The 25,352-nt window shown below is 49.2% G+C and overlaps 11 protein-coding genes across 11 annotated transcripts; 5 read left to right on the top strand and 6 right to left on the bottom strand.

Annotated features, from left to right (window-relative positions):
- Positions 1-741: 741 nt before the first annotated feature.
- Positions 742-1,092, bottom strand: A1O9_07716 (uncharacterized protein; the record flags this gene model as incomplete). The annotated part of the gene is made up of 1 exon (XM_013403271.1): positions 742-1,092. The coding sequence occupies one exon, from the start codon at positions 1,090-1,092 to the stop codon at positions 742-744; it is 351 nt and encodes a 116-aa protein (XP_013258725.1).
- A 380-nt stretch (positions 1,093-1,472) lies between these two features.
- Positions 1,473-2,212, bottom strand: A1O9_07715 (uncharacterized protein; the record flags this gene model as incomplete). The annotated part of the gene is made up of 2 exons (XM_013403270.1): positions 1,473-2,044; positions 2,179-2,212. 2 exons carry the CDS (start codon positions 2,210-2,212, stop codon positions 1,473-1,475), a joined length of 606 nt encoding a protein of 201 aa, XP_013258724.1.
- A 542-nt stretch (positions 2,213-2,754) lies between these two features.
- Positions 2,755-3,714, bottom strand: A1O9_07714 (uncharacterized protein; the record flags this gene model as incomplete). Its single annotated transcript, XM_013403269.1, has 1 exon — positions 2,755-3,714. The coding sequence occupies one exon, from the start codon at positions 3,712-3,714 to the stop codon at positions 2,755-2,757; it is 960 nt and encodes a 319-aa protein (XP_013258723.1).
- A 1,122-nt stretch (positions 3,715-4,836) lies between these two features.
- On the bottom strand, positions 4,837-6,003 carry A1O9_07713 (uncharacterized protein; the record flags this gene model as incomplete). The annotated part of the gene is made up of 6 exons (XM_013403268.1): positions 4,837-5,223; positions 5,282-5,349; positions 5,402-5,438; positions 5,492-5,670; positions 5,722-5,808; positions 5,910-6,003. The coding sequence occupies 6 exons, from the start codon at positions 6,001-6,003 to the stop codon at positions 4,837-4,839; spliced, it is 852 nt and encodes a 283-aa protein (XP_013258722.1).
- Positions 6,004-9,121: 3,118 nt separating this feature from the next.
- On the top strand, positions 9,122-10,711 carry A1O9_07712 (uncharacterized protein; the record flags this gene model as incomplete). Its single annotated transcript, XM_013403267.1, has 4 exons — positions 9,122-9,241; positions 9,306-9,579; positions 9,645-9,820; positions 9,905-10,711. The coding sequence occupies 4 exons, from the start codon at positions 9,122-9,124 to the stop codon at positions 10,709-10,711; spliced, it is 1,377 nt and encodes a 458-aa protein (XP_013258721.1).
- Positions 10,712-12,492: 1,781 nt separating this feature from the next.
- On the top strand, positions 12,493-12,918 carry A1O9_07711 (uncharacterized protein; the record flags this gene model as incomplete). Its single annotated transcript, XM_013403266.1, has 1 exon — positions 12,493-12,918. The coding sequence occupies one exon, from the start codon at positions 12,493-12,495 to the stop codon at positions 12,916-12,918; it is 426 nt and encodes a 141-aa protein (XP_013258720.1).
- Positions 12,919-13,481: 563 nt separating this feature from the next.
- On the top strand, positions 13,482-14,348 carry A1O9_07710 (uncharacterized protein; the record flags this gene model as incomplete). The annotated part of the gene is made up of 1 exon (XM_013403265.1): positions 13,482-14,348. The coding sequence occupies one exon, from the start codon at positions 13,482-13,484 to the stop codon at positions 14,346-14,348; it is 867 nt and encodes a 288-aa protein (XP_013258719.1).
- A 252-nt stretch (positions 14,349-14,600) lies between these two features.
- Positions 14,601-16,337, top strand: A1O9_07709 (uncharacterized protein; the record flags this gene model as incomplete). The annotated part of the gene is made up of 2 exons (XM_013403264.1): positions 14,601-15,244; positions 15,491-16,337. The coding sequence occupies 2 exons, from the start codon at positions 14,601-14,603 to the stop codon at positions 16,335-16,337; spliced, it is 1,491 nt and encodes a 496-aa protein (XP_013258718.1).
- Positions 16,338-18,605: 2,268 nt separating this feature from the next.
- Positions 18,606-20,830, top strand: A1O9_07708 (uncharacterized protein; the record flags this gene model as incomplete). Its single annotated transcript, XM_013403263.1, has 2 exons — positions 18,606-18,749; positions 18,797-20,830. 2 exons carry the CDS (start codon positions 18,606-18,608, stop codon positions 20,828-20,830), a joined length of 2,178 nt encoding a protein of 725 aa, XP_013258717.1.
- Positions 20,831-21,321: 491 nt separating this feature from the next.
- On the bottom strand, positions 21,322-23,088 carry A1O9_07707 (uncharacterized protein; the record flags this gene model as incomplete). The annotated part of the gene is made up of 1 exon (XM_013403262.1): positions 21,322-23,088. The coding sequence occupies one exon, from the start codon at positions 23,086-23,088 to the stop codon at positions 21,322-21,324; it is 1,767 nt and encodes a 588-aa protein (XP_013258716.1).
- Positions 23,089-23,803: 715 nt separating this feature from the next.
- Positions 23,804-24,862, bottom strand: A1O9_07706 (uncharacterized protein; the record flags this gene model as incomplete). The annotated part of the gene is made up of 1 exon (XM_013403261.1): positions 23,804-24,862. One exon carries the CDS (start codon positions 24,860-24,862, stop codon positions 23,804-23,806), a length of 1,059 nt encoding a protein of 352 aa, XP_013258715.1.
- Positions 24,863-25,352: the final 490 nt, after the last annotated feature.

Raw genomic sequence — 25,352 nt, 5'->3', positions numbered from 1 at the left:
CCGACTATTCTAGGGTGGGTCAAGTCTCACTTGAATGCTGAGGCTACTGCGGGCCATTCCATTTGGCCAGCTTCAGACATCATGGCTAGTGCAAACATGAACGATAGCGCGGCACAAAACCGTAAGTGCAAATCCTGTACCATCACATGCAGCTGGCTAATTGGGTATCCTGAAGTATGTCGAGATCTCGAAACATCGAAGTCTGACTTTGGGAATGAGACCATGCAACATGGTGCTGGTGAGCTTTCATGGTGAGATCTCGTCAGTGGATACTGGATCCAGTGATTGAAGCCGTTTCGATTTGGCTCCCGTCGTTCTGGAGGCCTACAACATGAATTTGTCCTTCAGGAGCCGAATTCTGCTTTGAGATAGACGCTACAGAGTAGCTCACTGAGATTTGCATCGATAGTGGTAAATTTATAACAGTTCTGGTAATCATAGTCAGTCGGGTCGGTGGCGCATCGCAGCACAGGGCCGTGCACCTCGAGAGCTTCAGGCTCGCTACCAGACCCTCTCCTAGCTTATATCCAAGTATTCTTCTGGAATTATCCGACGTATCCAGAAGTGCCCATTGACCAGGAACTGGGAGCCAGGCGAGACCTGATTAGGTCACTCTATCCAGACACCCGCTGGTGCAAGTAGCGAGATAAACACTCCGTGAAGGTTTTCGGATCGTTATGTAAGAGTGAATTGTTTCTTGTGGTACCTGTTAAGTTCGGATGGAGACTTCTAGGAGGCAGTTTAGACTGCAATGATCTGCAGGCCTCTCCTCTCCCAATCAGCAGCAAGTTTGGTCCAATCAGACTGAGAGCTCTCCCATAGCTCCTCATGAAAAGCTACAATCCTGCTATAGTACCAGAACTTAGTCTTCTCAAGCATAACCTTAGTAAGATACCTGACGAGGCGCATTCTTTCAATATTGGGCCAGCTGCAGATCCCAGCCACTAAAATCGGCCAGGCAAGGTGGTACAATGATGTACCCAGGTCTTCGAATTGATCAAACAATCGAAATAAGCTCGATTTATGATACTCTTCGTGTAGGCTCTCATTGGAAAATGTGGAGCCGTTTGCATCCATATAAGACGCCTGCATGGTGGTATATTCGGACGATGCGTGTAAAGTCGTCCGTGATTGGTCTGCCAGATCGTTCGCATTGAAGCTGCGGCCATGATGGTCGAAGAACACGCAAGTTCAAAACCGTCTTCCAACTCACCGATAGATGGATGTCCTGCATCTGTCATGGACAACGTGGTGATATGATGCAAATAGCACAGGAATCGGCCAAACATAACCTCTTTCTGCTTACAATTCGGTAGTGTCGCTTGATTGATGTATTCTGGATCAAAAATCGTCGTGCAAACCAAGACATCGTGAATGGCCGCCTGATTCTGGAGGAAGTCAAACAGCTCTTTGTCTGGTGTGCCGGTATAAGCTATTGCCTTGATGAGGATCCGAACGGCCTAGCGGTGAAGCTAGGCTTGAGTTATATCAGACCCAAGAAGAGAGTGATTGGAGAGTATGAGCATAGCAGCAAGTGTTGCTTCGTTGGTGCTAGCATTTGGGCCTGTGTCCACGGGTTGATCGCGAAACTCAACGTCAGTCATCTCTCGAATGCGTTCGGTAATTAATCTCAGAGCAGCCTCATAAGCCTGACGGGAGAAACTGTCATCGACATCGAAATTGTGAGGCGCGCGGGCAGCTGCAATTGCCATGATTGCAAGTCTAAGTACTTGTTGTGTCTCGGCTAGAGGAATGACGAGTCTCTTGTATTCGTTCTGTTTGGAGTCTAGCCACACCATCATAGGAGCAATGTTGGAACAGTAGAACTCGAGAAGCTGTTTGGAGACTGACGTAGGCAATCCTTCTAGACTGTGAATCGGTTGGCCTGACACACTTGTTTCCAGCGCCGGAGGCTCAGTCTCCGCACGCGCGATGCTCTCGTCACTGCAATGTTGATTTTTGAAGATCAAGCCATGTTTACTATCAGAGTTAGGCCCTTGTTCACGTGCAGTCATAGATTTCCATCGAAGTCGATTACCATAGCCTGGACAATCAAGGCCTTTGTGATCGCATTTTACGCACGTCGGGAGTGTGCGGTCGCAGCGAATGCGCCGAGGATTGCAAATGTAGCAGTCTTGATTGTCAGTCAGAGGCTGTCGCTCACGGCAAATCTCCTACCTTTGTCTGCAAGCAATTTTGGCGAGGTTGCCATTGCAAGACATGTGAATTTCCTTGCTGAGGAGCTGCCATTAGCCAAAACGGAGAGCTGTTCGGGTCGATCTAGGTGGAACTTGATTGCAGGGCAGCACACCGGTTTCTCAACGAGGGCAGCAATTAAGAGTCCGTTGTCAAGCCTTCGATTCCTGTTCACGTCTCAATCAAAAGCTAAGTTCCATGAGAGCCGATATGCAAGTGTTTACGATAACGGACCCAGCTTTAGCTGCCAAGGCCGACCTCATGCCCGGCTTGCCACACCTTGTCTAACTCTGTCTGGTGAGTAGCTTACTCAGGTTGGTCAGCCAGCCTCGCCGTACTCGTAGATGCTTCAGATGCTAGAAGACACAATCTGCATCCACATTAGTCCACCCGTAACGAAAACAGGTTCGCATGCTTGCTATCCCAAAGGACTACCGGGCGGAATGGACCTCCGGTTTCCTACCCAGCTCTCAGGGTGTTTTAGAAGAAACTACTTAGGAGCCTTAGCGAAGGCATCATCGTCAGGCAGGAGCGATAGTCTTTTGGTAGGGCCGCCCCCTATGTCAATGACTCGGACTCTGATTTATAGTATTTCTGCAACCCTTTCTCTTTATCCCGCAACTCATCTTCGAGCCGGGGTCTGGGCAGTTCAAAAGTCTCTCTTACTCGACCATAAGAGATGCCGCCCAGCTGGACTAAAGGCCTCAATTTCTCTAGACGGATATGGCTTTGATCCTCGTTAATTGCATCTTCACGAACCCAAAATCTCGTCGCTTCGATGATAGCCAATGCTCCATTTGCTTTAGTGCTATCCTCCTTGCCGTAGTCGAGCTCTTTCATCTCAAGCAAACGGCCCTCAATGCTGAATATCGCTTCCTGAACTCTTTCCGGATTTACAGTGCTTGACGAGGCTGCAGTGAGCCCCGAGAGCTCCCATTCAGAGGCACCATACGGTAGGTCGAGCGAGGTGGCATTGACTGCTTCGATCATGTGTTCGCTGACAATGTTGATAACACACTCTCCTGTTTCCAATAGATTGCGTCTTGTATCCTTGGGTCTGGCCTGGCGGGCCGAAAAGCCGATGACGAAAATGGGGGGATCATGATCCACAACTTGAAAGTAGCTGAAGGGGCTGAGATTCTTGGATCCATCAGTAGAAACTGTGCTAACGAAGGAAATCGGCCTGGGAATCCCCGATATGAGGACTTGGTAATTTTGAATCATTGCTCGGTCAGACGCATTGGGGTCAATTTGTACATGGCGCTGAGTTTGCTCCAATCGGGATTGCTCAATCGACGCGATACTTCTATCTGAACCTTGGAATGAATCGCCGACTCGAGCTCCATCCCCATACTTCCACGTTGGACTTGGTGGTTGTGTCGTAATAACCGGTGATGTCCGATTTAACTCAGGTCGACTGGCTTGCACTTTCCTGAAATCTGCATACCTTGAACCTAAAACAAACGGATTTGCTCCTGGTGCTGTTGTGCTGCTTCTCGTGTGATGGACAAGCGCCATCACCGGGAAACTATGCCGGTGGGCTTCCCCGTGTGGTAAGCCTTTGACTGGGCCGAACCTCGTCGCGCTTGTGACACGCATATCGAGAGGATATCTCGATCAGTGCCAGCCTCGTATGGCGGCCCAGCGATCGCCGAACAATCAGACCACCAAAGACGGGTCCGATGCGCTTCCCATTTATGCTCTTCAAATTGAGCGGTATCACACTGGTGATGAGGGTTAGATATATAGGTCTTCGTTTTGCAATCTACAAATTGAGAGAGCTCGTAAAGGATAGGCGAAAGTTTAATCTGCTGCAATAACAGGATCGACTGATTTGTAACAGGGTTCGGTACAAGGCTCCGATCTCCCGAGATTTGCTGTTCTGGAAAATGTCGGGACGGCTATCCGATCCCTAAACATCGGCTTCCCCAGCGTGTTATTGGCGCGGATAGAGCGCCAGGCTGTATTTCCTCGGGCGTCCATTATTGTATTGTGCCTTGTTAGTTTTGCTGCTTTCGATGGCATAGCAATGTGACAAATCCATGGGCAGTTAGGAAGGATATCATTCGACTGCCTAGATCTTGGCCCTTCTGTGCTTGATCTTTTAGTTTGTCATATGTCAATTCGGAAATGCCAATAATTGTACCGTCTCATCTCCGGTCGTAGGAACAAAGTTCCATTTGATCTGAGCTCGTGTCCGCTGTAACTCCTCGATTCGAGGACTTGGTCGTCTTCGAGAAGGTCTTTGCGGGGATCTTCACGAGTCGTGGTGCTTGTTGATTGCTTGGGACAGTCGCCGAACCGCCTTCTGTAGTTGCCATTCCACAGTTCGGAAAGTATCGACGCATCACAACACGAACCGAGGGCATGCAAATGCAAGCAATACCTATATTGAACTCAAGATCCGTGAAATAACCAAATGGCACATAATCCCCTGTAGAGATGTTCTAGTAAGCAGGCCTACATTTTGATAGAGGAGAAGGGGGCTGATAGGGACTCACAAGTCTCATTCATACTGCCAGCCAATCCCACCATGGTATAAAGTCTGAGGATGCTCACCAGCGTAACACTGTTATATAGATCTTATCATCAGTTAACCTGATCATACGCAAAGAAGTTCTTGTTTGGGCGTGTGTTCACTCACAAGAAACCAACGGAAAACATGAGCATAACGTGTATTTTCTTTTTGCGCGAAAGATTCAAGCCCCAGAGTTGGGTCAACGGAAGAGCAAATATGGCGATGTCTAGCAAGATGTTGACAATGGCATGGATAACGGCGCCCAAGTCAAAGTTCAGACACGTCCCCTCCGCCACTCCGTCCCACTGCATCCATGCGTAAGAGATAGGGCTGCATTGGAATATGAACAAGAAAGTGAAGGTGCCGCCGTATAGGATTGAGATGACAAGTAGAGGATACGCAACCTTGCGAAAGCCACGGGATGGGAAGAGTTTGAGATAAAAGCATATGAATGCTATCTTGACTAGTGCGACCCCGAGCGTGTAGAAAATACCTCCAATGAAGAAGACCTGTGGGTGGTTTAACGTCAAGACAGGCCCGCTCGTAAAATGGGAAGTGCCAGCCTACCTTCAGTACTGTCGCGGTGTGGCTGAATGACAGCCTCCAAATGTCTTTTCCGTAGCCATAATGTCGTGCTTGCAAATTGTTAGCTGTCGACCTTATGTGAGAACCAGGCATTGTACTCACATATAGGATTACACACGGCATTGCCAATCATAACAATCTATATGCGTTGCTCAGTTGGAATTGTTTTTTTATATCGACTGGTCTTCTCACAGTTGCAAATCCGGTAGCAATGTCATCCCACCCCCAGACTCTGCTGACCGCAAAAACGATGGCTCTCGTGACCACAAGCGAAAGGGCCACAGCAAGAGAAGTAAATGTCACGGCTGAACTGACCACGCCCCTATCTCTATCAGGGAAGCTGCATGTGAGGGCGGTGATGTTATGTGCAACTAGTCATGTTAGCTAGCTCGAAGCCGGTCCCGAATATTAGTTGGCCTCACCTAGAGCCTCCCGGACTGTGCAATTCTGCTCGAAGCACTTGTAGCCGAGCTGCGCTAGTTTGCGATCATCGCAGAAGCATTCGATACCTGAGCATGATGTGAAGCTACTGGTCAATTGGACAGTACAGTTTGTCTGGGCAAAGCACATCAGAGACTGGCCACCTCCGTACTTGTTGAACTGAACTTACCGCACATGGCGACATAGTCAATGTTTGACCAAGCGCCAGCTGGCGCACACAAAAGAGCGCGACGAATACCGTGGGCGTAGATTTCATCGTGCATGCGGCGAAGAGGTGACCAGAAACAGGCATACGTCCAGTGGGGAAACGCGAGTTCTTGAAGATTTTGTTGCAAGGGCGATATTCTGGAACCCAGTTGCTAAGCTTCTAGTTACTCCTCGTCTAATGGCGCTTGCATACTTGGATCATGATAGCCATGGGTCCCTAACAGGTTCGACCGCATCCTCGGGCCAGAAAGGCGGGAAGGGAAGACGGGACAAGACGTCGTTACAGAATGGTTTGGAACTACTGTAGCTGCTAGACACTCTACAAACAGGTGAGCCCTGCACGATGAACTGGGAGAACTATTCCAAATGGATTGGGATGCCCCTCCACATACACGTGCACTAAACTTGACAGGGAGCCTCGACCGTACCAGTTGAAGAAAAAGCACGGGCCTGGTTCGGACCATCGTGGCTTTAGCGAAGATTATGGATTGCCGACAGCCTAATGTATGTGGCTAGATGGTTTGAGCTGGCCATTCGGAATCCCTGCCAGAGTATTAGCGAGCGACCGCCTGGAATTGTCGAATGCAGTCGATCCTGTGACGGGGAAGTGGGACGACGTTTCGAGGCATGGGTCAAAGTCGTAAGGCAAGCAACTACCCGCAGCCCCTGATAATATCAATATTGTGGTGAGTGGGCCGATGGCGGAGTCTTGCCGTTGCCGTGTTCTTGAGCTAGCCATGATTCCACATTTGGCTATCTCAGTCAAGTAATATGCGGACTCCGTACATAGAAGAACAACCACATGCTTTCGAGAGACCACCCGATTCGCATACAATAACAGGGGACTTGGGGTTCGGTGTATAAGTGTACGATTGAGTAAAAAGTCCGCACCCACATTCCGGTCTTGTTATGGAGTTCTTTCAAAAACACATGGAGCACCTTCTGAGTGTTTGAGAGTAGGATGTGGCCTCCAACAAATTTGGTGAAGTATCTCAGGTAGACAGGCAATCCTCGCCCGGAAGACCCAACTTCCTGCACACGAAAAGAAGTGAAACACTGGTCTTGACCCCTGATTCCTGAAGGATGGTACAGAGTACGAGTCCAGAGTACTGTACTCGGGAAGAGGTGAGAACGTGGAGTGAGGGCCCCGGAGACAATACCTATAGCGGGATCGCCCAATGCATATCTTGTCAACCATTCGCTAGACATGGAGCTTCTGCACAGTAGCGCATCGGCCCTCATGGCTCCCCGGAACCACCTGAAACTCAAACTCCCAAAGTCATGGTCATGGAGCCGTCCAACCCGGATTTTGATGCTCGGTCCATTCGAGAAGCATACCATCTCTGATGGTTAAAAGGTTTAAGTTGCTCTACGAAGAGCGTCTTGATTTTGAGGGCTTGAATCTCTTGCGAGCTGCGTGGCTGGCTGCTTTCTCACATTGGAGTCGACGTTCGGGTTTACGAGGCAGTGATGGAGGCACATCCTGGTGATGTTTAACGGTCAACTACCGTGAGACGTGGTGTGTCCAGGTGCGTGCTAATCGTAAAAGGTTGCCCTTCTCAATGGACAGGGAATGACTTGTTGTGATCCTCCTTGCTTACCCTGTACGGAGTCTCCGTACTTTGTGCTTGGAATTCATGATGGGATACAAGTGCGAGTTGTGCTGGGTCCACGGAGGTGGACCACAGTGGTTTGGACGACAAGTGATACTACTAAGCACTCAAGTACTGACTCGCACGGAGTCCTTTCGGGTACCTTTGGGAAGCCCTAACATGACGAGAGAGCGAGGTACCACAAGGTTTCCACTTCCACTTGCCTGTTCCTCTGGTGTGCCCTAACGTGCCACTGCCAAGCCACAGACGTTCGCCTTGGAAGGGGCTTCCCGGGAGATTCGGCACACCTTCTCCATCGTGCCACCACTGACCAGCCATTGTATCGCTGCGAGAGTCTCCCAAGTTCCGAGTCCTGACTCAAGTTGTTCCATCGCAAATGTGCTGCATCCCAACGGAGTAATTCTCTTCCCATCTACGTCTCACCATCAGAAATGTCCGTAGCAAGACGTAAATCGGACAATGAGCCGAAGCGTGCTACCAATGCGTAAGTCAGGGCCATGTGCGCCGCACGTTATCCTATCAAAGCTTCTGGCGGGTGTGAACAAACGATGAACAGCCGAGAGCTGGATCGTTTGCATAGGCACTTTACCTTGACTAGTTCTGCTCCATCTACTGTTGTGCTTGACAGCTCAGCCTCGGTGATATCGCTAATCCCTTCTCCATCCATAAAATCCCCACTAACCTGTGTTGATTGAAGTTGTCAACGATGTCGTCACAGTAAACTCAAATGTTCGGGGACCCAGCCTTGTGATCGGTGTCGAAGGAGAAACAAGGAATGCATTTTTGATGACAAGGAGAAAAGAGTGGTCGTCTCTGAGAGGTAATTACATTTGCGTTCAACAGGCAATTAATCATCTTTGCCAATGACTGTGCTTCTAGTTATCTAGAGAATCTTAGACGAGCAGCGCACGCCTCGGAAATCGCTGGAAGTTCAGAGCCATTGACCCCCGGGTATAGCAGAAGATGTGCTCATGCTGCCGACGCGGGACTTGGCCTTGTCGGGTCAGACGGTGCTCAACCGCAGGAGACAGATACACCCTCTTTCTTTCTCCGGAACAGACCTAACAAGCGTCGCAGATGGCGTCAGTATGCTCCAATGAAGCAAAGTGGGTAGTAGTACTGATCAGCCGCAGTTTATCTTGGGACCTCTTCTACGTGGTCTTTCAATATTCGAGCCGTATCAATCATCAAGGAGCACCTTTTTGATGATGAAGGGCCTGAGGAAGACAGTGCTTTCAGCCTCGATGGAGATGCGTACAAGTTCTCATGGAAACACATTAGCCCAGAGGAGAGGCCTGACCTGAGCCGACTCCCGTCCTTGGACTTCGCCATATATCTGACCAACACGGTGAAATTCCATCTGGGGGGGATTCTTCGTCTGTTCGATGAAAATGAATTTTTACAGCACCTCCATGAGTTCTACGCTGAAGCACCTGAGAAAGTCGGAAGCTCTAGGCTCTGGTATACTCAATATTTATTAGTCTTGGCTTTTGGCAAAGGTTTCCTCAACGGGCCCAAAACCCCAGGAGGGCTCTCAGGCTCTGAGTTCTTCACACGAGCAATGTCTGTGTTACCCGATACCCCGGAATTGCACGAGGAGCCGGTCCTGGCAGTTGAAGTATTGAATCTGATTGCCCTCTACTTCTACTGCCTTGATATGAGGCAAACTGCCTATTCCTATGTAAGCCTTGCCAATCTATCTACCAATCCTTCGCTCGCTATGCCCTACTCACACGTTGTGCTAGATTGGTCGAGCTTTGCGTATTGCACTAGTGGATGGAATGCATACTCGCATTCCTGCCGATCTACTAGGAGAAAAGCTTGCCGAAAGGTGCGCAAATATTTGGTGGACAGCCTATGTCCTAGATCGCACTTTGTCATCAGCTGTTGGCGCTCCGACCTCAGTCCAGGATGAAGATATCAAGGCTTACCTTGCTCCGCCTCAGCAATCTTCGCAGCGTAATGCTACCTTGAGCCTTCACGTGAGGCTGTCTAGACTGATTTCTCAGATTTTGAATGGTACGTTCGAAAGCTTCAGGTATCTTCAGCTCGCTAGACGCTAACTCTTCGGTAAAAATGAAAAGAGCTGTACAGTGCAGACGGTAGTCTCGAAGCCTCGTATCTTTCTAAAATTAGATCTCTTCTGAGAAGGTTGGCTGAGATTGCTGAAGAGCTTGAAGGCACTATTAACTTCAAGTTCAAGAGTTCCTTAGACACATTGTCAAAGGGGGCAACTCACCTCCGGCTCCTGTATCACCAGGTTTGTATTTCCTCGGAGTCACATGTCTTATTGACTCGTTGAGCACCATTTGGTGCATTTCGCATAAGCTAACTGAGTTGATAGTGCATCATCTTGGCAATCAGACCCCTTCTTCTTTGCCTTCTGCAGGAAAGATTGAAATCGCTCCAGGACGGCACTGGGATGCAAGACCTTACGGGTTCGATACGCGACCTGCTCCAGACTTGTGCAGATTCTGCAGCGAAAACGCTTGCCATTCTTTGCGCTTTGGCTGAAAATAACATGCTGGATAACTTCCTCCCCTTTGACCTTGAGTTTACCAGCTCGGCTGCCTCGGTTCTGATCATCCTAGATGACATACTGCGGATAGTTCCTGTTGGGGCCAGTGTCAAACGTCGTGGTAACAAAATCTTGCTTGACATGAAACAGCGAGGAAGTGTTCCGGCGCAGCTGCGGCAGAGTGAGTTAGACAGGCTCAACCGCTTGGCCAAAAGACTCTGGGAGAGATTCCCTGCTGCAATGTATGGGACCAAGACGAAGCATCTCCAAGACCGTGAAGCCCACTCACGGACCAGCGCTCCTTCTGCAGATCAAATGAAGAATATCTCTGGAGCTGACAGAGCCGTCAGTATAGCGAACTATCACAACTCAGCCTCCGGCAGAGAACAAGAAGCGGTTGTCTCGCATACTCGAATCCTCACCTCACCAGTGCAGACACATGGTACTACACCCCTCGACCTAATATCTCCAGACCTTGCAGAACAATTTGAGCTCTCGCAGGACCATATGTTGTTCGTTGCTGATCAACTGAATGCGGATGCGGATGATGCATTGTTCTTGTCGAACTTAGATTTCGGTGCTTCTGGCAGCGCCTCTGGATCGGGGAGTAACTGGCTCTGGAGTATGTCTTGATTTCGACCGCCTGCTCTAGTTCTATTGCAGAGGCAACAAATTATCCATCAGATAGCACTCGTTCCACCCTCTAGCCCGTGGAACTTTTCGATCGTGCCCTGGTAGAACCTACTGGCGAATATGTTGGAAGAGACGCATGGACCTGGGGGGAAGAAACAAAGAGGCTCGGGAGGCTGCAGAGGGTGGGCAATTTCCAATTTGTCATGAGGCTGGCCAACAAATTTGACCCCTCGTTGATGATATTGTCAAGATGATAACATGTTATATGCGCACTTGGAACGGTTTACGATGTGGAAGGAAGCTATCTTCGATCTGAGGCAACTCATGGCCTAATCTCGAAAGCAATCTCCCCAACCACTACTTCGAATTCGACTTTGCGAGTGTTCGCCTCTCTTCACTTGAAAGTCGAGAAACACGCGTGTTCATCGAGGCAGTGAATGTGATTGTCGACCTTGGGTACTGCCTAACCGCACAACGGCAGTCACGTTGTTGAATGTGTGATGAACCCTTCTCCCAGGATCTTCACCTCTTCCTCACCTGCGTTCACCCGCACCCTTACCACCCACCAACAACTCCCTTGTCATTAGATTGATCGTATCGCATCAGCTCACCAAATCCTATCCTTCTTCTTGCAATGCAGATCCGCAATGGCCTGCCCTAATCTACAGCTCCAGGCTGTTGTCAACCACATACTTCTCCCGCCGAACCTGCCTGGCACTGACGACTCGAATCTCCGTCAAGTCAACATCGATCTCTTAGGGAGATTTCCGACAGCTTGTGAAGAGCTCAACCGACAGACGAGTGGCTACTTTGCCTCCACGCTCGATAATCTGTCCTTCACTACGCCACTGTCGTCTCGTTCATAGCTCACATTCTCTCGACAGTCGAGCCTTGGAGGACGCATTTCAAAATCTTAAAGATGACGGAATCCTCATCATACATGTACATAAGCAGAATGCTGGCATCCTTATCCACCGAGGTGCTCATGACCTCGCCAACCACGTCCTCTTCGAGGCATTTGAAGTCTCGCCGAGGTCTGAAGATGTCCTTAAATCGAAAGGTACCTTACAGTGGGACTTCCCAACCTCTGCAGCAGCAATTCCCGCCACTGTCTTCGGAGATCGCGCTTTCCAGAGATACTTGGCCGATTCCTACAACGGGCCAGCCTGGAGCGGATCACAAGTTTTCTAGCTGTCAGCGGAAAAGCACAGTCAGGTGTGGCTGAGCTGAGAGCTACCACGAACCCAGCCCTCATTACAAGCCTACTCATCACATTGCTCGAAGGAATAGGCAAAACCCTCGTCGTTAGTACACTCCGGAAGCGCGTGAGGGATGAAGTCCGCTGGACAGAGCGCGCTGCTGAGAAACAGGACGTTGCCGAGAAAAGCAGCCTTCCTTGGAGACGATCGCCCTTCTGGTTATTGTTGCGCGTGGGTGTCTTGCGTCATCTCACCCTATTGTCCAGCCCAGCTGTGGCACAAGCGTTGTATAAAATTATGATGTGTATGATCCATGCACGTCTCCTGAACGAATCGGTTGGCTGCTTGAGCCCAGAAACCTCCCATGGACTTCTCACGAAACTCTGCCGCCGTCTGGCAAAAGCCGAACAGGGCAAATCGTTTTAAGCTCTCGAAAGTGTATGCTATTCTTCATCGCAGCTACGCCCAGGCTTTCAGCAACATATCGCACAATCAAGAAGAGTTCTTCGAAATATCTGGAACGGCTGCAAAGAAAGAATTTCATGAACCATTCAGCCCTTGAGAGTTCGCATGGCTGCCCCAATGAATTTCAAACTCAGCCTTGCAAACAGTTCAAAGTATTTTGCAACACTCAATCACCCGTTTTCAAAGAAGACTGTAATTGATACATATGCCATGCCAATCGAATATCGCAAGTTTCCCAAGCATCACTGCGAGTTGACTGATATTGATGATTTTGAATTACGGAAAGCCAATCGCCTGAGTGAGGTTCACCCTGAATCAACAACCTGCAAGGAAGTCCTGATCCAGCTATCGGCGCGTGTTCATGACTATCTCTCGGCGTCAGCAGGCTCCTATCTCATTGGAACAGAGGAACGCAGCCTCATGATCTTAACTATCATGTGGATGTGGATGATCATGGACAAAGCTCTAAGTCACCTTTTCCCAGCTCTGAGTTATTTCAAACCAATCTTCCAATCCTCAATTCTCGATTGCTTGCGGCTATGAAAGCAACACGGTTTAGCTCGACTCCTGGAATTTGCAGCAATATCTTTACCATCGTCATTCCGATGCAACTAGCGATCAATCTGTCTTCGACAACCCCACCAATGGCTGTTTTGCAGAGAAGTAGTATGATTATCTGCCAAGTGACTCCGAGCTGCATCAACCTCTTCGGGCGATTGAAGCGAAAACTATCGCTGAAATTCAAATGAAGCACGACGAATGGGCGAAGCTAGACTCCAAGCATGAGATGTTGTTACAAAAATTAGCAGCGATGACATGCCAATATGATCTAGTTGGTGACAACTTGAGGCTCGAACACGCAGAGAAGTGCAGTAAATGTGCGTTGACTCGAAAAGCAGATAGTATCCGAATTGAACGCCTTGAGAAGCCTCTCCCGTACCACCAAGGAGAATGTAAGGCAGTCCTGTTCGAACTACTTTGCCCGAAACCATTTTCTGTGTAGAGAAATGCTACATGGCGCATAATTGCCTCTCTTGGTCTACCAGAAGTCCAACCGACAGCGAAAGAACCTCTGACTTCTGTACATGATTATTATAGAGACATCGATGTCAGCTATTGAAGCCGGTCGTCAGACATGGATGGGAATATCATCTTCTGCTATGATTACCCTCGGATCAAAGACCAAGTCCTTTCTTAAGACCCACTTCCGGTCTGTGCATTTCCCGGTACCTTTTGATAAGGTCTCTATGAACAGTGGATTGAAATTTGAGTTCTATGACACCGCTACGAAACTGTGGCCATCAGAACACTCACGGGCAATAACCTTCAACCACCACTGTGCGATTCCCAGACCGCAAGCTAGTCCATTCGCGAAAATTGAGTATCCTTCACGACTAATGGAGACTGTTGGCATACCCAAGCCTGGTGGAAAGTTCATCGCAGCGAACGCTGTTTTCGACTCGAATGAAATTCTTGCCGGGCAACCTCGTTGTCCTAAGAGTCTCAGCCTTCAAGAGTTTGTTGCCTTTCAGAGCGTGATCTGTAAATTCAATCGGTTTTGGCCCGCTTTGCTTATTGAAATGGGCTCTTCCAATCTCAATCTCAGCTCCGAAGCCGTCATGATCATTTTGGAATCATTGTGCGCACGAACAGATCCCGAAGATAGCCAAGACGTATATTCTCAGATTAAATTCTTCCAGGGTGACGCTTTCTGCAATGCTTTGGCATCACAGATTGACAAACGACTGACTACTATCCGCTCAAATTGGCGTGACCATTGTAGCATGAGCATTCTGATCACCTTGATATTGAAAGTCCTCGGGCTTGGATCTACTTCGGTCCGAGTGCGAGCCCTTGAACTTCTTGGCTGCGGCTGGGATACAACAATACAGTGGACCCGCCTTCTGCGAAAGGAATCTTGGTCCACGACGAATGTTGCTACATCTCGCCGGTTGTCGCAATTGATATTGTGAGCTACCTTGCTTTGCAAGCGTACTTTTACACATTGGGAACTTCAGGCAGCCACTTCCCTGCCTATATGCATCGACCAGTGGTCTTTAAGCATCTTCATTGAGGCAGCAGTATCCGCGCAAATTTTTCTACCCAAGAGCCTTGCAGATCTCTCATCGATCTTACCAAGCATGTTCATACGAGATTTGCGGATGATCTATCGCTTGCAAGATATTCTTCAATGCTCCTTGGAGGCAAACCCGCAGTCTTTGATCATGGGTTCCGCCAAAGCCGACATTGTTAGTGAGAGAGTATATGACAATTCAATTGATCCATTCTCTTTCAAGGAAAATATTAACGGTATATGGGCCTTATTAAAACTAGGCTCCACCCAGAGCATGGATGCGCAGATTGTTGAATTCCATCTCATGTCTGGTGTCCTGCTTGTGGATGGCAAGACTGTGCAAAGAGAACTACCTATGGAGCATCGCAACTCTGAAGCCATCCATCAGGTTTTCCCTTTCCAGAGACTGAGTGTAAATCCATCCTCGTTACGTGGTATTGCCTACAAGCTGGGCATGTTGGTTAAAGGCCATGAGGTCCACATCGGCTTCAGACACGGGCAGCTCGTGATCCGCGCTTTCGCAGCCGGCGAGCTCTTGGAGTTCATCCCAACTAGCGTCTACCAAAACAACTATTCCTTCGATTTACCAGCGTCATTGGTCGAGAATTGTGTACATTGGTTGAACGTTCGAAAAATTGTAATCGAGATACGAAAGGCAACAATGATCTGGAGGTCTCTTGACAGCAACTGGCGTATCAACCTCTCGTCCAGGACTGGCTATCGCTCTCGAGGGATACATAACCTTATCGACAGTCGTGGCAACCTGTTCAATCATGTGGCTAGCAATTTTCGCGGGTTTGAAGACTGAAGCCATGTCCTCCTTTACCAACCACAAAGAGCCGCTTTAGTAGCTGCACTTCCCCGCTATAATCTCAACTTCTATGTAAACTCAAACGGTCTACTGGAAAGCCAAGAGCTACGTGCTGAGGTTGACCCCAATCGGGACGCAGGCGTATGGTATGGACTTGGATCCAAAATTGTCCTGAGGGACATCCACAACCAACAGTAGAGAAGTATTCTTGTACCCTTAAGAATTCCCAGCGTGGAACGTAAAGGCCTTCATGTTGAAGTGCACATCAAGTCACCAGAAGCTCTCTACGCTAGATACTTTCTGGATGAAGTGCTTGGAAGAGCTACTTGTGCAACGGAGCCACGCCTCTATTACACGAAAGCCTTGCTTCACGCTCTGACTTCATTTTGTCTCCCTGACTCATTGACTGGCGAAACCGGAACGGAAGAGGCGTGCAATATTCTTCAGTCAGGAGACTGCCAGCCATATACTCCACTTACTGCCATCAATATGACGCTCTTAGATCATATCGCGGGCTTGACGCCTCTGCGAATGTTCTATCCTCCAGAGCTCAGAGTAATGGAAACCGTGACGTGGGATCCACAGCTCACAGTGGGTATGCAGGACGACCGCTTCAAACACCTTGTTGATCTTACCAAGGCTAGATCCGATATCAAGTTACAATTTGAGCTCAACCAAATGTGTGGTGCACCAACACCATCACCCTATCTCGGTAAGCATCCGAAGAGCCAGAATGTCAACCATGTCAGCGATGGTTATTTGGTTCATCGAAGCCAAAATCGAAGACAAATGTTCCAGAAACGACTATTCAAAGACTCACTCGATATTGGTCCTTGTGACATGGCCTATCCTGTTCGTGGATATACAGAATATGATGCGGAACAGAGCCACGTGCTCCATGCGCCCCGTCTACTGCAACAGTGGTCCAAGAGACTCCCTTCACCAGGTGCTCTGGTCCTGATGATGCAAAATTGGCCACACATCGGAGGCTTTGGCAACGGGACGGTGGTGTACGACAAGTTAAGACTGAGTGATCAGTTGAACATCAGTTTAGCCTCATCCTGGGGATCGCGGTGAATCTCTTTAGGCTGTCGAAACGCTAAGTACAAGCTGTTATTTCTGACAGCATGTATCTGCTTTAAGAAAGATCTTAACATCCACGCGGTTCAGGTGCTCATAGCTTGTGCCGTATTGCAAGACTTGAAAGCGCTAGATCTACCATCTTGGCCCTATTTTACACAATTCAAGGCTGGTTTCATCCCATCGCCGAAATATTTTGAAGACATTTTATCGAAACACGGCCAAAAAGCCCGAGATTTTCCTAAGGGCCACAGTCAGCGGTAACAAAAGGCAGTACATGCATCCCACAGAGCATATGATGCAAAGGTAAAGGAGCAAATCAAGCAACTGGTGCAGTCGGTCTGTGATCAATGGCCTTGCGCCCAACCTCTCGTTGATGAAGTCTGTAACGAGTTTATAGATCATAAGGAAGCAGTTTTATTGCTCCTACCACCGTATCAAGCCATGTTCCAAAACCATGAATTCGAGCAACATCTTAGTCAGGTGCAAATCATTCCGGCCAAATTTCGAGCTACCGGACCCAAGCGAGATCTACAATCTGGACCAAGCAATACTGGACTCCTTACACCACGAGCCACTCATCTAATGCCTACCACATTATTGAGCCAGGTGATTGGGATGAATATGGGAGATAAACAGGAAAGATCTCTAGCTTCGTATGCTTCAGACAGCCACCATTCCCTTCACAAAACAAATGAATTACAAGATATTATAACTGACTTAAAGTTACCAAAATCCTGTTCGATCGTGCGAGCAGGATATCTCCGTAGATTGGAAGAATCTACTGCGGCGCTTAAGAAGATCAGCAACTCCTCGACGAAATTGAAAGTTCCCTTAAATTCCGACAAAGTTGGATTAGATGTGGCTGCTGCCGAGCGTGAAGTACAACAGTGCCATGAGAGAATTTGCTCGGCCTTGAAATCTGGGGTGCCTGGATCGGAATGTATTCAAAACACTGGACTTTGGCCATTTCCTAAAGAACGGGCTCTGCTAGAGACGCCGAGAAGTTCGCGCAACTTTGAAATGGAAGATTCTGTTAGGACTGCAATTCTCCATCTAGGACTCCTTATCACTCGATGGCAGCGCCTTCTCCGCATACGAGACGCGGCCCGCAGCGGAAGCCTCAACTTCTACAGGACGAGCTCGACAATAATGGTCATTCAAATTGGACTCCAAGAGACTATCCGGATTGCCTTTTACTGGAGATTGAAGCCAATCTTCTTATCAGACCCGTACAGGCAGATGTCGCCCCTCGCCACGATATCGGGAGCATAAGGTTCAAATTCAGTACTGCAGTTAAACATGGGTAAGGGGAAGACTTCAGTCGTCATTCCGATGGTAGCTTCGGTGCTTGCGAGTGGATCGGCACTATGCCGCATCATCGTCCCGAAAGCACTCCTATTGCAGACTGGCCAGTTACTCCAATCCCGACTCAGAGGTTTACTGCAGAGAAAGCTTTGCCATGTTCCCTTCTCCCGGCAGACAACGTGTACGAGTGAAACCATTCAATCGTACGCGCAAGTTCACAAAGAGATGTTAAAGAAATGTGGGGTGATCATTGCACTGCCCGAAAACATCCTGTCAATCATGCTATCTGGTCAGCAGCAGCTATCAGATAACCGAATTGAAGAAGCTACTCGTATGATTCAGTTCCAAGCATGACTAGATAATAACTGTCGCGATGTCCTTGATGAATGTGATTTCACTATGGCAGTCAGGACACAGCTCGTCTATCCGTCAGGCCCTCAAGCTACAGTCGACGGCGCCAAGTATAGGTGGGAGACCATCGAAGCCATCCTGCATGTGGTCGAATCACACCTACACCACCTACAAGTTCAGTTCGGCTCAAAAATTCAAGTTGTCCATCGTCAGCAAGGTAGATTTCCATTTGTTTACTTTCTTCACAGTGATCCGCAGAAGGCTCTCGTTCAGCAAATTGTCTAGGACATTTGCAGCGGAAAAACAAATATCCTCGAGATTGAAGAGTTCTCGATCTCAGAAAGAAAGGCTATCGAGATCTTCATGTCCAAGAGTCTCCCACCAAAGAAAGTTACAAATTTTGTGTCAAAAATATCCAGAGGTAATCCTGCCGCTGGATTTGTCATCCATCTGGTTCGGGGTCTCATTGTTCACCGAATATTGTTACTTTGTCTCAGTAGGCCTTGGAATGTACAATATGGGTTACATCCCACCCGAGATCCTGTGGCAGTTCCTTTTCACGCAAAAGGGGTCCCCTCCAACCTTGCCGAATGGGGCCGTGTGGACATGTCATTGCTCTTTACATGCCTCTCCTTCTATTATCAAGGTCTTTCTCAGGACCATCTTCGAAAGAGTCTGGAGCAAATATTGAAATCAGATGACCCTGCTCGTGAATTGAAGAATGGATTCAAGCATCTGAAAGTCTCTCTGGTCATTATCGAGATTGGACCGCCTTGAACCCTGAAGATACCTTGCAGCTCGAATACATCTGGCGCCATTTCCGCTTCAACACGGCCGCTATTGATTATTTCTTGAACAATTTCGTGTTTCCAAAGCATGCAAAGCAGTTCCACGTGAAATTGCGCTTCAAGAATATTAGAATTCTGATTGATTCAGGAGCTGCGATCTTGGAGATGACCAACTATGACCTGGCCAAGAAATTGCTTGAACTCGATACAACCGCTCCGGCTGCAATCTATTTCGACGAGGACAACCGTGCCATGGTCACTTACCGGGGCAGGAAGACTTTGCCCTTAGTGGCGTCGCCATTTGCTGATAACTTGGGTGAGTGCTTAGTCTATCTCGACGAATCTCACACGCGTGGTACCGACTTGAAATTTCCACCAGGCGCTCATGGCGCTGTTACGCTCAGTCTGGGCCAAACAAAAGACCAAATATTGCAAGTGGTGATGAGGCTTCGTCAATTGGGCACTACACAGAGAGTTACGTTCATTGCACCTCCTGAGGTCCATCAGTCAATCATAGACTTTCAGCGCAAGACAGTGCGCAACCATATCGATTCGCGTGATATTATTTGCTGGTTACTTGAGCAGACAATTCAAGGCCTTGAAAATCTTCAACCGTTATTCTATGCCCAGGGTACAGATTTTTGCCGCCGCTCACAGGCTAGGAATGACTACCCTAACTTCCTGACTAATGCATACCACCGTTCCTCCTACGCCAAAGTGCTGGAGGATCCTGAACAACACACTCTGAAATCGCTTTATGAACCTCGTTATGAGAAAAGCGGTCGAGGAAAGCTGCCTCAGGGCCCATTCAATGATGGCCAGATTGCTTCGTTTGTGAGAGAGCTTGAGACAAATCGTAAAGCATTCCGGGACACGGGGAATGCAGTCCATGCCTCTGCGCTTCAAGAAGTCGAACAGGAACGCGAAGTGGCTATCGGAGCTGAGACAGTTCGTGAGAGACAAAACCCACCACGCTTCTACCCCCAGAGCTTTTCGGGTCTCGACCTTGACATTCGGGCATTCGTCAACTCAGGCGAGTTAAGGGCAGGGAATATGACATGTCAGCAGCTTTTTCTATACATGCGTCACACAAATATTGGCCAGAAATATAAGTTGAATCTGCCGGTTAACTCGAGGCTATTTGTCTCACTGGAATTTCGCAAGACAGTATACATGACTACCGGCAAGTACCATGATAACTTCCTGAGGCACACTCAGTACATACTCTGGAGCGAACTATCAGATACTGCGATTCTCGTCAGCCCAGAGGAAGCCGAGCTTCTCGTACCGTTACTTAGGGAAGCAGTCAAACAAGAGGTCCATCTACTGACCTACGCAGCTCCAGTCACGAGGAAGATGCTACAATTCAACGATTTGAAATACTATGCAATATCGTCACTCAGACAGGATTGGGAGGCTCCTTTGTGGCTCCGGGTCCAGGTCGGGCTGTTCTCAGGCCGTCTTTACTTCCCTTTCGAGGAGCTTGCTCACATGCTCGAGTTCCTTGATGTCACTAACAATGCAACGTGCGAGGAGTCATCCCGTGGGCTGGCAGAAATAGACAGGTTGCCTTTCTACGGTACCGAAAACACTCCAGTGGAGTTTGAAGAAATTGATCTTATTGCTCAGCCTGGGTCCATACCATGCAAGGCACCACAGGCCCAACTCACAAAAGTCAAGACACTGGGTTTCCTCCAAGAATGGCTCAACCTTCGAGCAAAAGACCAAGATTTCGCACAAACGCCGATGGGGTATGTTTGCTCTGGGAAGGTGCTTACTAGAGATCATCCATTCTTCCGTGATATTGACTCCGAAGCAAGACTACATGCACCAGCCACGTCCAGTGATACCCCGGACGGGGACCTGAGCCTGACCAAGGACGTCGAAGACGACGGAGTCTCTGATCTTGATTGTGATGATCTCCATGAACGTCAAAAGCTCACGGATGCGGAGATGAAGCGTGCCGCCGCCTTAAAGGATGGAGAAGACATCTTTGTTGATGCGGAGGAGCATCTCGACGATGGGGAGGAGGATGATAAGTAATTGGTTAATTTGCGTTGAGCAACCAGGGAAAACCTCACTCCACAACTGTGTGGATAATCAGGATGGAGATGAACATTGTATGTTTACATCGGAAAGCATAGAGAAACTGCACGAATACGGTGTCGTCCAATTGCCAGAGCCAAGTGGGCTCTCAAATATGGAGAATGGACTGAGAAGAAACGAGGTGCTGGATTTACTGTTCCAGGGCGAGACATGGAGAGTACGAAAATGTCGTCCAAAGCAACACCGGTACGTTGCATGAAATGATGACATGCTAGATTCTAGGTTAGAACTGTATTCCAAATTCCATTCGAATGCTGAAAGGTCCTTGTCGTCAACGGTCGAAGCAGTTGATCCACAGATATAGAGAGTGTTTTTCCAGATAGAGGGCAGAAGTGTACCCCGGATTGAAACATCCAAGCCGCGCCGTCCGCGTTCCAAATCATCAACACGTTCCTCTTGGTTCTCTTTTTCATTTCCATCAGTGGTGCTTAAAGCCCCTGAACAAGCAATGGTTCGGCCAGCCCGCCATCCTTGTCTCTCTCATCTAGTACACGGTCAAGCGACACCCTGAAAGCCGACAGCTCGACCCTGTCATACCTTTGCCCCGAGGAGTCTGTATCCCAGAAGACGACTTCGCCAACAGATTTTCCAGCATACATGAGCGGGCTGACATCAGTAGTACAGAAGTCATCCCACACACCCGACGAGCCCTGGGGTTTGGGGGGGAAGTCGAAGACGGCGCGGAACAGCTCGCCCCGCTTCTGCTCCTCGTCGCGGTACAGCAGTGTCGGGATCAGCTGCAGCGTGATATCTTCGCTGTACCGCTCGCGGACTTGGTCGAGGAACAGCGACAGCGTGTCCGTGCCGTTGGACAGGAAGTGGGAGACATAGAGGCCCCGGTACGGCGAGAGGGTGATCTCGAGCGTGCTGTTGATGTGCGGCGCGGAGTAGGTCCCGGCATAGCGGGCACAGGCCTGTCGCTCCGCGAATTTGTCTGCAGCGTTGATGAGCTTGGTGGTCACGATCTCGCGGACTTTTGAGAGGAGTCGGGGGTTTCCTGCTGTGAGGATTGTGATGCCAAGCGAGTATTCGGGCACCAGGAGGATGTTGGTCGAGTAGCCTGGTAGGCCGCCGCCTTTCGTGATGAAGGTCACTGGGCGGCGAGAGGATGGTTGAGTTAGGATTTTGTCGGTCCGGAAAATCTCCCACGGCGCTCCGTAGAAGGAGTGCACGCCTTCCGCAAACGAGGCGGGCTGGAACCAGTTCAGTGCTGGCGTTATGCCGTTGAAGTGTGTGAGGATATAGCGTAGGAAACTCGACATGTCGCTTGATGTGGCGAAAAGACCCCCCGTTGGGTTTTGGACTCCTTCGTCAACATCCCAGTACCATTGCTCACCTTTGGGCAGGACAGCTACGCTGTCTGCTGGTTTCAGGAATGAGGTTCCTATCATGTTCAGGGGCTCTAGGATTGCTGTTTGGATGTATTCTTCGTAGCTGAGTCCCGTGACATTCGCGAGGACGAGGCCGAGGAGTTCGAAGGCGATATTGGAGTATGTGGATCTTTGGTTCGGTGCGAATACCGGTGTGCCGGTCGCGGAGCGGAGCCAGTTGATGAGGTCTTTGCCTGTGCATGGGTGCGTGTAATTCGTGAATGAGTCGCATAGCGGGAGATCTGTGTATGAGACGGGCGGGAAGCCGTACTGGATGGGGTCTTGGAAATCGTTGAACATGTCCCCTTGTGCGAAGTCCCGAGGGATGCCACTCAGCTGACTTGCGAGTGTTCGCAGAGTAATGTCCTTCCAGGGGATGGACCCTTGCTGGTGGCCCCTGACGAGTTCGGACACATATGTGCCGATGGTGTCTTCGAGGCTGAGGTTGCCAGCGGCATCCTGGTAGAGGAGCCCTAGCACGGTAAAGCTCTTGGTGATACTAGCGATGCGGTATGTGCTTTGCCCGTTGACTTCAGCGGCCCCGGGCCGTGAGTCGTTCTTTGCCTCTGCTGTGTGGTACGTCGTCCACAGTGTTGAGTCTGCCGATGTTATCTCGATTGAGTAGGACGATGCATTGTAGTCTTGATCAGCAGTCAAGACGGTCAATGCGTTCGAAATGCCGTTGAATGCTTCTAGTAATTCAAAGCTCTTCTGCCCGTAGTCTGGAGATGGGAATGCTGGTGTGTGGCCTGTGCACTCCGCTGTGATTGATGCGATGAGGCTGAAGATGACGAGTAGGCTGAACGTCGCCGAGGGTTGCACCATGCTTGCAGCTGGCACCAGAGAGAGGAGATATGACGACGCCGACCCTTCCTCGAGCTTCATACTAATTGCGCCACTTCAAACACCCGCTCATCCACTCACTTAGATCTTATCGTCACCAACCTTAACTTACCCACCAGTAGTGAGGGCCACTGGGCTGGTATAGGTTAACTGATTGAGCAAAAACGAGAGAAAGAGAAGCCCTCGAGAGAACTAAGACGAGAGCTAACGCTGCTGCCTGCCTGACAGGTGCGGGGGGAGGTGCGGCGCATAACAACCCTGGTACGGAGTGTATACTCCGTAGTTAAGTGGCCCGTAGGAGCAAGAGGTCATTCTTTCTAAAAGTAACCTTTTTTAGAAAGTACAATACCTCATTTACAATTTTACAACTTTTGGATAATTGTTTATGCCATAGGTAGCATGGTGCTCCATACATACCTATCTATCGTTGTGGTCCAAATTAGCTGTTGTGCCGACTGGCACATCAGTTGAGATCCGCATAATAGCACCCAAAACTCAGCGCGACGCGTACGTAAGTTAGATGGCTAGCTCACGCTCGGGTAGGCTAGTCAGGGTAAACAAAGGGCGGTGTCACTTTGTTCCCACAAAAGGGTGAGCTGAGCGTAGACTCTCATCATCTTCTGGACATCCTAGCTAGCTACATAGGTTGGCCGTTACGTGTAATATCTAGATGCGAGACCAAGTAACCAATTTTATCTTAGGATTCTGGCTGGGGAGCCGGCCAGACCGATGCTGGAAGGGCCGTCGCGATCCATTTCGCAATGGCAGCGTTGACTTCTTCCGGCTTCTCCTGTGCTATCCAATGCCCGCCAGCGATGTTGACCTGGGTGAATTTACGGCAGAAGTTCCTCATCTGTTCCGTAGCTTTGGACTTCTTTGCTGTCATCGCGACGGAATCGTACTTGGCTCCAATGAAGAGAACTGGGAGGTTGACCAACCCTTCATTTATCTGCCAGTCCTCAGTATATTGAGCGTTGTCCTCCATATTGAGATAGTATGATGTTGGTGAACGGAAGCCACTCTCCTGAAATGCTTCTACGAGCTTCGCGTGAGTCTCCTGATTGAGGACATCGGTGTCAAGTGGAAGCTCGGGTGGTTTGCCTTCCTCACCAAACCAGCCGTTGTTCTTCGTAATTGAGGCTGTAAACGTCGGCGTGTTCAAGGTTTCTGGATCGCCTTTGCGATAAACAACCCGAAAGAAATTTGGGATATCGCTCTCAAAGTCTCGAATGCATTTGTCGAAATTCTTTTCGTCTTGGTAGTATACCATATAATCCCACTGTGCATTTGGGTATTGGTCTTCAGGGTATAGTTCCCGATCGGCATGTTTGATGAGTCCTTCTTGAACACCACATTCGATGGTTCGATAGGCGATGCACATATTGGCAACACCAATGCAGTTCTCCGGATAATGTGAAAGCAAGGACCAAACGACGCCAGCGCCCCAGTCATGCCCAATCCATATAGCCTGTGTTCGGCCAAGATGCTTCAGGAACCTCAGGAGAATTGTATTGACCCACTTCAAGGAGAAATCTTTTTTGTTGTCGGATTTGAAGGACTTGCCGAAGCCGGGCAGATCTGGGGCAACAACCCGAAAGCCTAGGCCAGCGAAAGTAAGAATCTGGGGTTTCCAGACGTCAGCAATCGCCGGCCATCCATGAACGAAGATCAGCAACGGTGCGTCCTGAGGCCCAGCTTCCAAGTACGAGATGGTCTTTTCGAGAATGAGAGTGTCTTTCCTCGAGATGTCTACCATCTTGACAGGTGGAACACGCGGCGATGCCTCAAACTCTTGAAACTGCTCAATTGATTACCTCCTTATATAGAGTCGATTCTTGATCAGGATCATGAGTCGGTCAGTGCCTTTTGACCATGAAGCATGGGGAATCCTTGCACCAAGCCTCCCCGCTATTCATTCGAGTTAGAGCTGGGGTGCGCAATTGCCAATGCTACCGTGAACTGCCGGTGCGGAGAGGGAGCTCCAAGACGTCGGACGATGCCCCTCAAGAGAACTTGTTAGACTGGTACAGTGGATGCCAGGGAATGATGACTCATTTGCACACTCAAATAACACGCGAGGCTGTGGAAAGAACTACGATCAGAGGAGAGAAAGGGAGAAATATCTGGGGGTGGTACCTCCCTTTAGTATAGCCTTATCGGGCCTTGTTGCGCATGCAGAACACCCTGATGAACGGCTGACTAATTTCATCAAGTAGATTGAGAAAGGCTGACCTTTTTATGACTTA

This window comes from Exophiala aquamarina (assembly GCF_000709125.1).
Source record: "Exophiala aquamarina CBS 119918 chromosome Unknown aczIA-supercont1.6, whole genome shotgun sequence".
Classification (NCBI taxonomy): domain Eukaryota; kingdom Fungi; phylum Ascomycota; class Eurotiomycetes; order Chaetothyriales; family Herpotrichiellaceae; genus Exophiala; species Exophiala aquamarina.
Note: the sequence above shows the minus strand (reverse complement) of the source record. Positions and strands in the feature narration are given on the sequence as shown.